The 14,719-nt window shown below is 33.8% G+C and overlaps 3 protein-coding genes across 4 annotated transcripts; 2 read left to right on the top strand and 1 right to left on the bottom strand.

Annotated features, from left to right (window-relative positions):
- The first annotated feature begins 101 nt into the window (after positions 1 to 101).
- On the top strand, positions 102 to 3,409 carry LOC120469093 (uncharacterized). Its single transcript, XM_089119622.1, has 7 exons — positions 102 to 716; positions 1,102 to 1,410; positions 1,677 to 1,737; positions 1,937 to 2,046; positions 2,137 to 2,174; positions 2,444 to 2,536; positions 2,861 to 3,409. The coding sequence occupies exons 1-6, from the start codon at positions 677 to 679 to the stop codon at positions 2,489 to 2,491; spliced, it is 606 nt and encodes a 201-aa protein (XP_088975748.1). The 5' UTR covers positions 102 to 676; the 3' UTR covers positions 2,492 to 2,536; positions 2,861 to 3,409.
- Positions 3,410 to 4,507: 1,098 nt separating this feature from the next.
- Positions 4,508 to 6,878, top strand: LOC120469090 (uncharacterized). Of its 2 annotated transcripts, none has more exons than XM_089119620.1 (6): positions 4,508 to 4,782; positions 5,082 to 5,390; positions 5,584 to 5,698; positions 5,780 to 5,895; positions 5,982 to 6,019; positions 6,617 to 6,871. In XM_089119620.1, exons 1-6 carry the CDS (start codon positions 4,743 to 4,745, stop codon positions 6,773 to 6,775), a joined length of 777 nt encoding a protein of 258 aa, XP_088975746.1. In that variant the 5' UTR covers positions 4,508 to 4,742; the 3' UTR covers positions 6,776 to 6,871. The 2 variants fall into 2 exon arrangements, with proteins under 2 accessions (XP_088975746.1, XP_088975747.1); XM_089119621.1 differs by having other exon boundaries at positions 4,728 to 4,782; positions 5,777 to 5,895; positions 6,617 to 6,878.
- Positions 6,879 to 8,927: 2,049 nt separating this feature from the next.
- On the bottom strand, positions 8,928 to 11,627 carry prok1 (prokineticin 1). The gene is made up of 3 exons (XM_039658007.2): positions 11,319 to 11,627; positions 10,061 to 10,186; positions 8,928 to 9,438 (listed from the first exon to the last, which is right to left on the bottom strand). The coding sequence occupies exons 1-3, from the start codon at positions 11,388 to 11,390 to the stop codon at positions 9,319 to 9,321; spliced, it is 318 nt and encodes a 105-aa protein (XP_039513941.2). The 5' UTR covers positions 11,391 to 11,627; the 3' UTR covers positions 8,928 to 9,318.
- Positions 11,628 to 14,719: the final 3,092 nt, after the last annotated feature.

Here is a 14,719-nt window from a genome sequence, read left to right as displayed (position 1 = left end):
TGGTGTCGTCATCCTATCATATTCTACATAGTATGACATTATTCACTCTTTGGGTATATTATTGAGATATCTTACACATGAATGCCAAGCTGTGTCAGGTTAAAAAAGGTTCAGATGAACTCATGATCAAATCACTGCATTTTGTCTGCTCAGTCCCAAAAATCAGCTCCATCCAACAGCTAATTAAAAGGTTGGCTTTTTCCATTTGGTTGTGACATGAGCTGTAAAGTTGTGTAACTTTGTAGAGATATGGTTGATAAACTAACATGTGTGAGGCATTTGTTAAGCTCCCATTGAATGTTCATTACAGTAAATGCTATTTTTATGTTTTTACAGGCTAAGGGTGGAGTCTGCATGATTTTCTGTTGTAAGCAATTGCATTCTGAAGATTCAGTAAGTCTTAAATTAACACAGAATGTTAAGTTTACACCATTGGTTAAGTTTCTGTGGTTAAGTACCAAAATATCTGCTTTTTGTTAATGGATGACAGGCTTGATTAAAAGTGTGAACATCATCATTTGACAGCGAAAAAGGGCAATAGTTCCTGTTTTTTCTTTCTTTCATTTGTCGGTCATGGTCTTCTTTTTTTTTTTTATCTTGCTTGTTCCTCAATTTGTGTTTTTTACGTTTTACAATTTGTTCAAAAGAGCCAGTCAATGGAAAATATTGAAGGAAAATGAAGCTGATTTTCTTTCTTCTGGTCCTCTTGAAGAACGGTGAGAATAGTTCTTTGTTTTTATGTTTATTTTAGAAGATTATAGTGTTCCATCGGACATTAGACTGAAAACATTTCTTGGATTCTATTTATTTCCATATTTAAATTAAATGGCAAGATTCTAGTCTGATTCATCTTTCATTTGAATCATGTTTATGGATTAACCTTAATAATTTAATTAGTACTTTAGTACTAAATGTACCTAAACTTAATGTATTTATATTAATTAAATAAAAAAATAATTTCATAATTCTCATAATAATGTTACACATATAATAATAATAATAATAATAATTGTAAAACAACTAGGCTATAAAAGGTAGGATTATGTTTATAATCTCTATTTTAAAACAAGAGAACATTAATGTTCAGAAAATGTTTTTCAGGAATGAATCCAGCCGAGGGACTCCGTGCGAATTATTCATCTGAGCAAATTATTTTAAATTATTCATTTGACCCGATTTTTAATAGTTATGGAAAAGTTTGCTGTAAATTTGATCAGTCGGTGTGCTCCACCTTTGTGAACAATAGCGGACAATACACTCCCCTGTATCGAGGAAGAATATTCATCAACAATTACAATGGAGAATTTGAAGTAAGAATTACAGACCTGAGTGTAATGGATACTGGCATGTACAGCTGTGGTTTCAGCTGGTTTCCTAAGACCTTTGAAAGTGTTGAAGTTACATTTTCTGGTGAGATTTTCTTTTTATATAATAATGTATTTTTGCATACAATAAGTGTTGATAATTATTTTTGTAATCAAATAATCAGTATTTTATGGGCTATGTGTTGGGCATACTCATTTGGAGGTTGTATTTAAATATTAGTTCACATTTAAAAAAAAAAATTAATATAAAAATGTAAATATATATATATATTTTTTTTTTCCACAAATTTTCTTAAAAGATCTCAGTGGAGTAACCAGCTGCTCTCTGGCCAAAATCCTCCATCAAGCCAGACGTCTGGCCCTCTTCTCCCTCTACACCCAATGTTTCTGAGAACGACGCAGAGAAACTCAGGTAAATGTTGTCACAAAGCCTATCAAGATCTAAAAATACCAATTCTTAAAGGGACAGTTCAGCCCCAAAAAACTCCACTGACGGAAAAGTCATACATATTTGAAATGACATGAGGGAAAGTAAATGATGACAGAATTTAATTTTTTTTTAACGAATTTAATCTTTGATATTAATATGACAAACATAACATGTTTGACAGCTGCAGAACATCCATCATCCTACTTGCTGGTTTCAGTCTTATGGTGTTTGCTGCTGTCTTAGCAATTCTGCTTGTGTTCTTTCTAAAGAATCGGAAGAAACAATCCAAAGGTTGGTTGCAATTTTGAGAATCAATGGCACTAATTTTGATTTGTAAATATAATGGCTGAACATAATCCGTGCTTTTCTTTGTACACTCAGATACATCTGGAACTTGCAGTTCTCTCAACACCAGTTTGGTAAGCAGTTTGTGCATATTTTTTTCATCCGTCAAGTGGCTGGCACTGCGGTTATTTCGAAACATCATAAAACCCATGTCCTGTAAATATGGTTCACTTTGCTTCACAGGAAGTGACGTATAATCCATCTAATGGATTATGTTACTATAATTTTTGTCATGTAATTTATAATCAGTAACTACAATTTGAATTCTACCCAGCGCTGAAAATAGGTTCAAATAAAAACTCTCAGATATAATCAAATCACAATCCAATATCTTTTGTTTCAGATTACCCAGGTTCAGTATATCAACTTTCAGGGAGGAGTTCAATATTGAATTCCTCAACAGCTTGTTATGGAATCTCAAGGCAACCAAATTCAGGTTAGCATTGCTCTTTAACACAGTATATCCATAACTGAAAAATCGGAATCCCTAATAAATGATTTCCAGCATAATTCTGCAGGAACGGTAGGTGTAAGTTGTAGCTTTATAATAAAATTACTGTTTTGTCTATTTCTTTTGTCAAACACACTCTATATGACTTACTGTAAACAGTCTAGGATTAAATACCAATCATATTTATGCCATATGCAACTTTATGCCAATCATATTCAATTTAAAAATGCTTTTGGAGCTTGTAACAGCCTCAGATGTTAGCCTATGTTATCAATAAAACAATATAAAGTCTGATTGTGATTCTCTTAGATGAATCATGGACAAATCGCTCAAGACGAATATGAAAATGATGATTCTGCAGAAACAGCAGGTTGAGCGTAAAGCAAACCACACAAAAAAGCATGTTTAAGTCATTTCTGTGTCAATTTATTGATTTACATTATGTTCTCAAAATCGCCAAACATGTATGACCTTTAACCATTTTCCCAATAAAGTTGTGTTGATTTAAATGTTCAGACAACAGAATATTAAATTCTAGAATGTTCTCAAATGGAAGAAAGATGATCGAGGAATGAAAGCAACACTTGGAGACCAGAGGTGATGTAAATCAAAATGGGGTCTGTGCAGGCAGCCTCAATGGGTCTGCACGTGGATACAAGGGGGTCTGCAAAAAGTTCAGATACAGATAGTGAGAATTAAAAGTATAAATAAGACATATACTAAATATGACATCACCGTTTCAGTCGAAATGCGGGTTGGAAATCATGAGATTAATCACACTTATTTTATTGTATTGACATCACTGTAAACCCAAATTTTGTTTCTAAGTAAACTTACGAGAGATCATTACTTATTATTTTATGTTTAGTAAAAACCTGCTATCATTACTAAACAACATTAGTTGTTTGTATTATTTAGCTGAAAGATTCATTGCAGGAATCAGGTTTAGCAGAGATTACTTGGTATGTTTAGTTTCATAAGGAAGGGGAGGGGGCTAATTCACGTGAAAAGACCCGCGTCTAACGTGTGTCCTACTCCTGGCGGGATGTGCACAGGCCTCGGCAACAGACGGTATTGAGAGTTAATAGAGGTTTAGATGTTGATAAATTATTGTTTAATTTGTAGTCACCATAATGGTGATAAGTGTTGGCTTTAGTTGGGCTCTCCTTGATGTTTGAACATCAGTTTTTATCTGGCTGCTTTACCTGTGTATTTAAAAGTCACACTTGTTATAGCAAAAAAGCCAAGATTTAATTGATCCGATGATGACTGCATATTGATGGTGTCAACAATAATGATTATAAGTCATTAGCACCTCATTTCATCTAGAGTTCAATCTGTTATTGTCTGTACCTTCCATGTGATTGATAAGAAAGTCCTGTGATTTTTACAGCAGGAAATCCAACAGAATTGTTATAATTTGAACAATTTTAAAAACATTATGCAGAATTTTATTTTAAAATGCCATGTTATTTTGTCACACATAGACATCAACAATCAGCATATGAATCTCAACAATGGTGACACTTTAATGAAAAGCTTCATGTTGCAATGCATGCTGGGTGAACATTTTTAGAATGTGAACTAATGATTTTCTGTAAAGAAATGTAAACTCGATTTGTCTACTGCAGCCACTTAAGATTATATATTCATACAACTCAGCATGTTTTGTTTCAGCTTGTGTAAAAACTAAAGTGGTATGGGCAATGGGTTTCCACACGATTTTCGCAGTCAACTAATTCGGGTTAAGAGTGTAACAATACTCTTAATGGTGGATTCAACAAAGTATATTGACATAGATTATATAAAATTGGATATAATTTTGTGCATAAGATATGGTTGTTAATATAACAGGTTTAAGCATTATGGTTTCTCATATGCTACTGAGAGAGCATCACAGTTATTTTATGATGTGTTCAAAAACATGCTACAGATGGCAAAAGATATTATTGAAATCATAATGTTCAATTTGTACTGTTAGTGGTTGTATCTGGTTTTCATTACTTGAGGCTTGATTAACACATTTGAAGAACATCATTTTAGTAAACAAGGCCACACTTCCTTTTCTGTCAGTTGTTCGTCATGGTCTTATATTTAGATAGTTTGTTCCTCAATTTGACAAAAGAACTTCATAGAGCTCGCCGAAGTCAGTCCAGATTTTTAGAGAACATTTGAACTATACGAGAGGAAAATGAAGCTGATTTTCTTTCTTCTTGTGCTCTTGAAGAACGGTGAGAATGGGTCTTGTTTTTTCTGCTCTTTTTAAAAAGATTATTGAGCAAAAGCATCAATTGTAATTCTCTGTTTAAATTTGATAGCAGATTTAAAATATATATATATATCTATTTTAGTTCAATTTAAAAATGTTTATAGACTGATTTTTTATGAAATTATTTTATTTTAACTTAAATCTATTTTTATCATTTCAAGAATAAAATACAATATTTCAAGCAACACTGAAATATGATATTGTGTATATAATGTAAATTTTAAAATGAGAGAACATTAATGTTCAGAAAATGTTTTTCAGGAATGAATCCAGCCGAGGGACTCCATGTGATTTATTCATCAGAGCAAATTATTTTAAAATATTTCTTTAAACCGGTTTTTAATAGTTTTGAAATAGTTTGCTGTAAATTTGATCAGTCGGTGTGCTCCACCTTTGTGAACAATAGAGGACAATGCACTCCCCTTTATCGAGGAAGAATATTCATCAACAATTACAGTGGAGAATTTGAAGTAAGAATTACAGACCTGAGTGTAATGGATACTGGCATGTACAGCTGTGGTTTCAGCTGGTTTCCTAAGACCTTTGAAAGTGTTGAAGTTACATTTTCTGGTGAGATTTTCTTTTTATAATGTAATGTATTTTTGCATACAATAAGTGTTGATAATTATTTTTGTAATGAAATGATCAGTATTTTATGGGCTATGTGTTGGTCATACTCATTTGGAAGTTGTATTTTAAAGATATATATATATATATATAAACTGTAAAAAGAAATTGTATTTTCCACAAATTTTCTTAAAAGATCTCAGTGGAGTAACCACAGCTCCTCTCTTGCCAAAATCCTCCATCAAGCCAACCTTCAGGCCCTCTTCTCCCTCTACAACCACTGTTTCTGAGAAAGACGCAGAGAAACTCAGGTAAATGTTGTCACAAATATTATCCCCTTAAAATTAAATTATATGAACAGTCTTTAATCTGTGTAACACAACATTAAGCAGTGACGGCTGGAAAACATCCTACACGCTAGCAGCTGTTTTAAGTATTCTGGTGTTTGCTGTTGTCTCATTGACACTGCTTGTCTATCGTCTAAAGACCAGGAAGAAAAAATCCACAGGTAGGTGCAATGGACGATGATTATGTTCAATTATCTAAGGTAATCAATCTTTTGGGTTGAACATCACTTTTTTTTTTCTCCCTCAGAAATAAGTGGAAGTTGTGGTTCTGCTAACACCACAATGGTAAGGAGTACATTCATTTTCAATTAACGGATGTCTTTTATTTAGTCCCATGAAACATGTAAGATATTTAGGTGTAAATTATAGATTATTTATTTTTATATATGAAGAGTTCAGATGCAAAAGCCTCTAAATGCCATTTGAAATGTTCCTCTTTAATGATGATTTTTACCAAACTTGTAAATTTAAGTTCAGTAATTTCACTTAAATGGCAATGATAATTACCTATTAATTGTTATTTAAGTGAAATTACTGAACTTAAATATACAAGTTTGATAAAAATCATCTTTAAAGAAGAAAATTTAAAATGACATTTAGAGGCTTTTGCATCTGAACTCTTCATATCTCCCACTTCCATAATACATTCACCAGTCATACAAATAAGGTTTATTACGGGATAAAATTGACATTTGTTGACCGATGAGTTCGACCACAACTCGCATACTGCTTAATCTTTTCACTCCTCCTTATTCATAATATCTTAGTATGCTGAACTGTAATCATCTTCATCATCTGTAAAAGCGAACAGCTTGAATATTAGAGATAGATGGATGATTTCTAGAATCAAACCCCGTCTGCTTAACTAACATCTCTCCACAGGAGCAGAACAGCATCACCTACTCTATGGTGCACTTCAAGCCCCACCAGGATCCATCTGAACTTTATGCCAATTTACAGATACGCAGTCCAGGAGACACCTATACAGTCACAAAAGAGGGAAGTGTAATATACTCCACAATTTTGAGAGCACCAGCATAAACATTTGTGATGTTTGTTTTTTTTTATAATATTTTCATTGCTTGTTGTTTTTGGCTGATCAATGGATATTTTTTTTTTTAGCATTATAAATAAATAAATAAAGTAAAATTATGAGAACTATTAATGCAACAATGTTTGATGTGATATCAAATATAAATTATTATGATATAAATTATTATTATTATTATGATAAAAAAAATGCCTGAAAACGTCTGTGTAGTAAAAAAATGTGTATGAAGCTAAAAATTAATTACTCTTTACTCTCAAACAGTATAATGTTAAATTTGGGTGTTTGAGAGACAGAAATGCACAGGATAACAATTTGTGATGCAATCATTATTTACAGTAATTTTATTTTCTATAAATAGAGAACTTTTCAACTATGAATCTCTAGTGAGATGTTGAAATTGGTAAAAAAAAAACAAAAAAAAAACAAACAAATTGGCAGCAATGGCATGACCCATCAGAATTCAGAGAGAGTCTTGGCTACTTCTGTCGAAAGGATAAGCATTGCAGAGCAAAGGCGACAGAAACATATATGGTGATTTCAGGGGCCCTGGTTTAATCAAGGACATTCAAATCATTACAATCACTTTCCATAAATCATGCCAATAAATTACAAAGTGACATTTTGTTGACCTATCCCTGTTGATCAGCCAGAAGCTCTCAGACATGAAGAGAGTTCCTTTGCATTCAGAGATTGCAGAGTTTATAGGAACAGATAGGAATAGGAATAGATTTTTTTTTTTTTCATTGAAGTGAAACTCCGATTGCCCCGGTCATAGCAACAGATGTAGACTGATAAAAAGAAGTGAAATTTTAAAAAAGAAGGGTCAAATTATCTTCGATTCACACATCTCTAAACAGAAATAGAGGATGATTATTTTGTAACATTGACAGCAATGCTTCAGTAATGCTTCCCACTTCCTGTATTGCACCTATCTATTTAAAACATTCGTAAACCTTTATGTTTTATATGTGCTAATCTTATCTATTATTTCTAATTTTAAAAGTATTAAAAATTGTTATAAATTTGTTTTTGGAGGTCTGGGGTATATATTTTTTCTCCAATATTTTGCTACCATTAGTACCATGGAAAACCACATTGACATTTCAACGACATTTCAACCACATTGACATAGGGTGTTGACACCCTAACGCATGTTGACAATGATTATTTTATTTGTAATATTTTATTGTTGCATATATTTTTATAGAAATTTAAAACATTTTATTTGGATTACTATAGCATTTTATGCCATTTCTAAAAGTATTTTGCTGTCTTTAGTGCAAAAATATGGTATTCATAAAACAACTTTTTTATTAAGCATCAGATACCAGCTAACTAAAATATTATTCTAAAGATAATTTTGCTAATGTTCCCATTAAGTTAAGAACATGTTATTTCTGAATGTCCCGACTACAATAAAAACATCCAGTTTTAAAATCTATTTATCTTTTTTTGGTTAAATGAATGTTAGGGAACACTCCATTTTATAATTCTGCAAACATTATATGAATATCACTATTGAATGTTCTCTGAATGTTCTGAAGCAATAACATTTAAAAAACATCAGACAAACATCAAACTAAACTTTTTCAGGAAAGGAAAATCCATAAAAATGTGTAAATAAAAACATTTAGAGAACATTATTAAAGACCAGATGGAACACTGTTGCTTGCTTGTGATCTTTTAATCTCACCTTGAGAATTAGGTGTGCATTTCAGAGAAAGTCAGGAGTGATTTGATGATAGTTAAAATTGACCATGCTTCAATATTTAGGCGCCCTTTAGCGTCAGTTGCATGACGCGATCCTACGGCGTCATCTAACTGACGCTAAAGGAAAGCGTCAGTTACATGACGCGGGTAGGTCTGGGGTAGCTAGGGGTAGGGTACACGCGATCCTAGGGCGTCATCTTTCTGACGCTAAAGGGCGCCAAAAGCGTCAGATGGTCAAATGCTTCCCAAGGCGTCAGTTAGGTGACGCCTTGGGGGTGAGAATGTGTTGCAAATACATTTTTATCATTTTTCCCTTCATATTTGTTGACAGAAACATTAAGGGGAAGACATCAAAAAGTCTGAATGCATAAAAAGAAAGGTTCAGTTCACATTCACTTTTCACAGTTAAAAAAGCACAAAGACAATTCAGACTGATTATATTTTATTTACAATAAATAAGCCTTCAACATATTTACAGCATATTGAAGATAAATCATTCAGAAACAGACTCCCTCCTAGCACATTCCAAAACGTCTATACACAACATAAGGTGTATGTAACATAAAAGTAATCTGGTGATAAGACTAACTTTGCTTATACTATCAAATGTGTACTGGATGCAAAGGTAAACCAGTGATTCTAAGGGTAGACCTTGCGCCGCTGTGAATAGGCCTAATGTATGTCTGCATTTCTACTGCAAAGTGCATGAGTGAAAATAAAACTGAGCAGAAAGGTGCTATGGCACTTGTTATTAATCTTCTTGTGCTATCCTGCTTGTGGTATCCCCCTCCTCCATTCCTCTTTTCTTGAACTCTTTCCAGTGTTAAAAGTCTATGTTTTTAAAGTCGCTGCTGCAGCGATATCTGTTGTCGCTGTAGCTGATGCAGACCAGATGTGGCAGACAGGGACAGGTGTGGTGTTGTCTCTTCCCGGGGAAAGGAAACTGCAGCGAAGTCAAAACACACGGATGACTTTATTAATCACATGATATTATAATTGATCAGCAATGCATTGATTAAAAACCATTTATATTCAGATCAATAAATATAAAGATCTCTTTAAATAAATCTTTGCAGACGTTAGGTTAGCCAGTCAAGATTAGACATAATTCTTTAGGCGTAGGTTTCTTTTGAAGGATCTTGTCCGTTTATTAGTCATCATTGAGTCACAAACACCTGCAAATCTGCTTTTCTTCACCTCACGCTGAATGCAAAGCTTCTGTATCAGTCTGAAACTGTCTGTCAGTGATAAACAGCCCTGATCTGTGAGACATTCGATCAATATCAGCTACACTTATCAGCAGATTCTTGTAAAGCCTTTCTCTGTCATTTCTGGCAGCAATCAGTTCAGATCTGCTGTTTAAAAAGAGATTGCATTCTTGAATCCGAATGAGTTTCTTTTCAATTTAGTGTTGCTTGACCATCTATTGTCCGCTATCTCTGTTTTGCTATTTCTCTCTATTTCTCCTTGTCTATGTTTCTCTTTCTCTTCTGTTAACTGTTAACCTTGGGTCGAATCACAGCTTTGATTTGTACACTCTGTACAGTGTGAGTACATCTGCATACCTTGTGGCTGTAGGGGTGGCATTCGTCTCCTTCCAGCCCCTGTGGTGTGCACATACGCAGGCCTCGAAGCCACAGACTCACTGCACAGCACAGACCCACGCCACACTGCACATCCCTGTCACACGCCTGACACAGAACACAGAATACGTCAGTCACACAGGCCTGTCCTTGATTCCCAGAACATACAAGATTGCTTTGGCTTTGTTTACTTGCAAGATTACAATTTTGTACAAATTTTATAGTGTATTTGCTCATGGGTGATATTTTGTTGAGCTTATTTGAATTCTCCAATGACAAAAGCGCTAATGGCCGTAGTTGGTTATTGAATATTTGACTAAATACATAAGATTAAATGCCTTTCTCTGAATTTTTGTTTTCTTGGTAAGTCTGTTTTTTTTAGGTGCACTTTGCAATATATTTATTATTCTATATGAAGTGAAAATGCTAGATGATAGAGTTATATATGAGTTAAATGGAGAATATCAATTTAGGATGTTACTGATGGGGCTGTGAGAGTATTAAGCTAAAAAAAGATGGGAAACCATGATTAAATGGGGTTGGGATGAGAAAAACCCAATGGGATCTAAAATCTGATACCAAACTTTCCTTTCAAAAACATTTATTCTAATACAGTAAATGTAATCTGACACATTGGCTGACAGGCAAACAGTTATCAATTAAACAGCAAGCCTTGATAAACACAATGAAGGTGAATCATAAATAAACCGTATCCATTGGTAACACTTTAAGGTCTCATTTGTTATAACATTAGTTAATTCGCATTTATTAACCTATTAGTTAATACAAATATTCATCTTCACATTAGTTTACATTTTACATTTATTCATTTAGCTGATGCTTTTATCCTTACAATTGCCTTATATGTCAGAGGTTGCATGCCTCTGGAGCAACTAGGGGTTAAGTGTCTTGCTCGGTCAGGGACACATTGGTGTCTCACAGTGGATTCGAACCCGGGTCTTTACAGTGCATTAACTAACAAATACATACTTTTGATGTTAAAAATGCATTAGTAAATTTTGATATTAAAATGAACAAATGCTGCAGTAAAATGTAAGTTAATGTTAACAAATTAAACCTTATTGTAAATTGTTACCAATCCATTTTGGAAAAAAAATATATATATATATATATATATATATAAACCTTGTTTCACTATTAGTTATTGAAACCAACTGAACATTATTCATTATTAATATGTATAATTGCATAAATGAATGATAATGATAGTCCGACTTACCCCTGTGATGACGGCACATCTGCACCAGCTCAGGGACAGCAGGAGCACGGACAGTATCAACACCCTGCTCATAGCAGCAGCAGCAGTGGGACAAACACCAAAAAACACTAAGAGCACCAACTATCTTTTTTCAGTCTTCTAAATCTCCCTATTGATCTTCCTTCAGTCCTGCGGAGCTCCCAGTGGATTTTCTATGGCCCTGAGGAGACGATTTGACTTCTCTGCTGTTCTTAACCTTCTGTCTCAGAGTGTGGAGTCTTTGGTAACTTCTGAAATAAGGTCTGAGATCTGGCTCTGGCTTTCTCTCTTTCTTTCTTTCTTTCTCCATCTCTCTTTCTCTTTATCTCCCCTCGCCCCTCTTTTCCCCCCACCCACACCTCCGCAGAGACTTCGTCATCTCTTTCTGTATGACGCTGGACTGGATGATGGAGAAGAGACCTTTAATGGATGTTTCACTTCGAGCAAATCCTTCCTGACGACATTAGCTATTAACACATTTTTCATTGGATATGTGTGGTTATCAAGCAGCTGAGTAAAATTTAGAAGAGCATTGTTTGCCAAACTTTGTTTTTGGCTTACGCCTGAAATGCACAATATCATTAACATATGTCAATTTAATCACAGCAGATATGTGGTTTGAAAACAAATTCACACATAAAGTAAACGGTCGCACGAATGTTGCAGTCGTCTACAGAAATTCATAAAAAACACAAATATTGTATTGATCAATTTAGTGTTTGAATTATTTTCTTAAAAGGAACTTAAATCAGTTTTTATCTTTACTTTTATAGGTTTAACAAATCAAAGTCTTTCCAAGTATCCCTAGTTGGAATCACTAGAGCACAAATGACTAATATTTCAGTAAATCCTCTAGTTTGTTTGATGATTGATTGATTATTGATTGGTGTTTTTTTTAATAATAGTTTGTATAATTTTTTAGTATCTGCAGTTAGATTCTCTCACTGTAAAAAAAATTCAAGATTTGTTATCACAACATTTTTTCTTTTGTCAAATGAACTCAAATAATTTATTTAGTTGAGATAACTTATTATTTTGAATTTCTGATGATCAAATTAATCTCCTTCATTGTATTAACTCACCTTTTCCAGTTCAATCAACTTAAAATATTAAGGCAACCACTTACTTTTTTAAGTTAAACCAACAAAACACTTTTTTTACACTTTTTTTACAGTGTAATTTATTAAATTGTGCAACTAAAAGAATATTAGAATATGTCTTCTTTATATTTTAAACTTGAGGAGATTTGTAATGATGTAAACAATAATGTAAAAATATCTATTTTCAAATGACTTTATTGTCAAAGAGAAAAGAATCCTTCACACCATCATCTAATATCTTCTATGCATCCGGTTTCATGCGCAGCATGTTAGGCTAAAGTAATTTAGTTTTTCCCCTTATTCCTTTCTCCACAAGACACTTGTTCATTTTACAGGAGTCCACGGGCCATAATTATCACCTTCTCATTTGAATCATTAAGATTCATCGCCCTTTACAGCGCCAGAGTAATGTCAGTCTTGCAGCCAAGTTTCAGAGTACCAACACAAGTCAAGTAAGTTCATAGGAAATGAGTCATCAGCGCATGGGGTTGACGAGAGAAACGTTTATTTTTGCTTCCTGACAATATGATGCAGCTTCCAGGTAAATCACAACAAATTAAGCACTTGTCAATTCATTTGAGACGTTTAAGCCTACAGTCACCCCATGACATAATATGCACTGTCACTCACTCACAATTTCCCATTTACAAGTCTTAAATGTGCCAGTCAGGCACAGGCGGTTAAACGTTTTCGACATCATGTCCTCTCAAGCCTGAAAACTTCTCTGAACCAGCAGTAACAAGAGTAATTACATCTCATCGCGGACACATGTGCCCTACTCACTACAAACAGTACATTTCTCGTGAAGGGACTCTTTAAAAATAAGGACTCTTCAATTTCTGGTGTCAAGTTTAATCTGGTCTCGTACTTTAGCTTTTACTGCTGTCAGGTCATCGGAAGGCCTGCACTGAATCAGCGCCCGAAGAACTTCATGCAAAGCTCTGTAGTTTTACACAGAATTAGAACGTCTGCCATTCATAAAAGCCACTTGCATGCATGGTTAAATATTCTGATAGTGCTTTGGACCGATAATCCAGCTAACAATACATTTCAAGAAACACAGTCATGACGTCTTATGTGGCCTTGCACTTTATGAAGTCAGGCACTCTCTTTTCATCATGGAAATGTGGATATGACCTGTATGAACTGCTGATGATCAAAGCCCCTGGGTTGGAGATATGTGATGGAATGAATTATACAGAATCAATGAGCTTACTTGAAATTATAGCTAAATAAAATATCCAACTTGACTGCAATTGGAGTGAAGGATAGCCGACTGGAAAATGTCAGTCCTATCTGTTGGGATTTAATTTACGTTTAGCGAGAGCATGAAAATGCCATTGGTTAGTCAGCAGTGCATTTCTTGGCTGCACTGAAAGTGATGGATGCCACTGATGGCCGGGCACGTAATTACATTGCAAAGTTTTGCCTCGTCAGCAGACCAACTTGGCTCTAACTGCACAGGACTGGGCAGAAATCATCAAGCGTTGCCAGCAGGGAAGAACCTGCGTTGGCTAAAAGAGCTTGGACGCTGTTAAACATAAATTCATAATAAATGCAATGTGAGCATTGAGCCAAATAGAGGTGAGCTATTATAATGTAACATATAACATGTAGCATATATATTATATTATTTTATATTATATTATATTATGATATACATATGTCAGATAATGGTCATTATAATTTCTATAATAATTATATAATGTATTATACATAAAGATTTTTACTTAATATTTCCCATACTTATTAAACTAAATTATCAGCACACGCTAATATCTTGTAATTTTGGCACAATAAGTGCCAAATGAATATTTCATTTATTTGATATATCAGTATAGCAGTTTGTAAAAGCAGTTAAAATATCTTGGCGCTTAGCATCTTGGTATATTATTATTGAATCTATTGAGAGAGAGAAATGAATAGAAAATAAATTAAACTGAACTAAAAAAATGTGATAGGCTACCGATTAGGCTGCATACATTCTGGAAACCTGAATCAGTTCTAATGGATTGTTGTTCTGCTTCATATTTGCATGTATATTGAGCTCAATAAGCTGATACTTCACAATTTACACATAAACAACAAGGTAGGCTGTATTTTTGAATGATATAGGCCTACATACAAACATATATTTTGTGTATTGTATAATAGACAGAGTATATAATACACAAAAATGGCTCACGAAACACAAAAGGCTTTTCAAAACAGAGAAGACAGCATCGATTTCTGATAAAGAACTCTGAAAATACAATTGAATGTGAGGAGCATGACTGGCCTTTT

Source organism: Pimephales promelas, chromosome 14 (genome assembly GCF_988280905.1).
Source record: "Pimephales promelas chromosome 14, fPimPro1.hap1.1, whole genome shotgun sequence".
Classification (NCBI taxonomy): Eukaryota; Metazoa; Chordata; class Actinopteri; order Cypriniformes; family Leuciscidae; genus Pimephales; species Pimephales promelas.
The sequence above is the reverse complement of the archived record's forward strand: the minus strand, read 5'-3'. Positions and strand labels throughout refer to the sequence as shown.

Coding starts and splice junctions, on each gene's coding strand:
- LOC120469093 (XM_089119622.1), top strand. CDS start 677: ATGAAGCTGATTTTCTTTCTTCTGGTCCTCTTGAAGAACG. Junction 1,411..1,676: donor TGTTGAAGTTACATTTTCTG/GTGAGATTTTCT, acceptor CCATCAAGCCAG/ACGTCTGGCCCTCTTCTCCC. Junction 1,738..1,936: donor AACGACGCAGAGAAACTCAG/GTAAATGTTGTC, acceptor CATGTTTGACAG/CTGCAGAACATCCATCATCC.
- LOC120469090 (XM_089119621.1), top strand. CDS start 4,743: ATGAAGCTGATTTTCTTTCTTCTTGTGCTCTTGAAGAACG. Junction 5,391..5,583: donor TGTTGAAGTTACATTTTCTG/GTGAGATTTTCT, acceptor TTTTCTTAAAAG/ATCTCAGTGGAGTAACCACA. Junction 5,699..5,776: donor AAAGACGCAGAGAAACTCAG/GTAAATGTTGTC, acceptor CACAACATTAAG/CAGTGACGGCTGGAAAACAT.
- prok1 (XM_039658007.2), bottom strand. CDS start 11,390: ATGAGCAGGGTGTTGATACTGTCCGTGCTCCTGCTGTCCCTGAGCTGG. Junction 10,187..11,318: donor GATGTGCCGTCATCACAGGG/GTAAGTCGGACT, acceptor GTTCTGTGTCAG/GCGTGTGACAGGGATGTGCA. Junction 9,439..10,060: donor GCCACCCCTACAGCCACAAG/GTATGCAGATGT, acceptor ACTTCGCTGCAG/TTTCCTTTCCCCGGGAAGAG.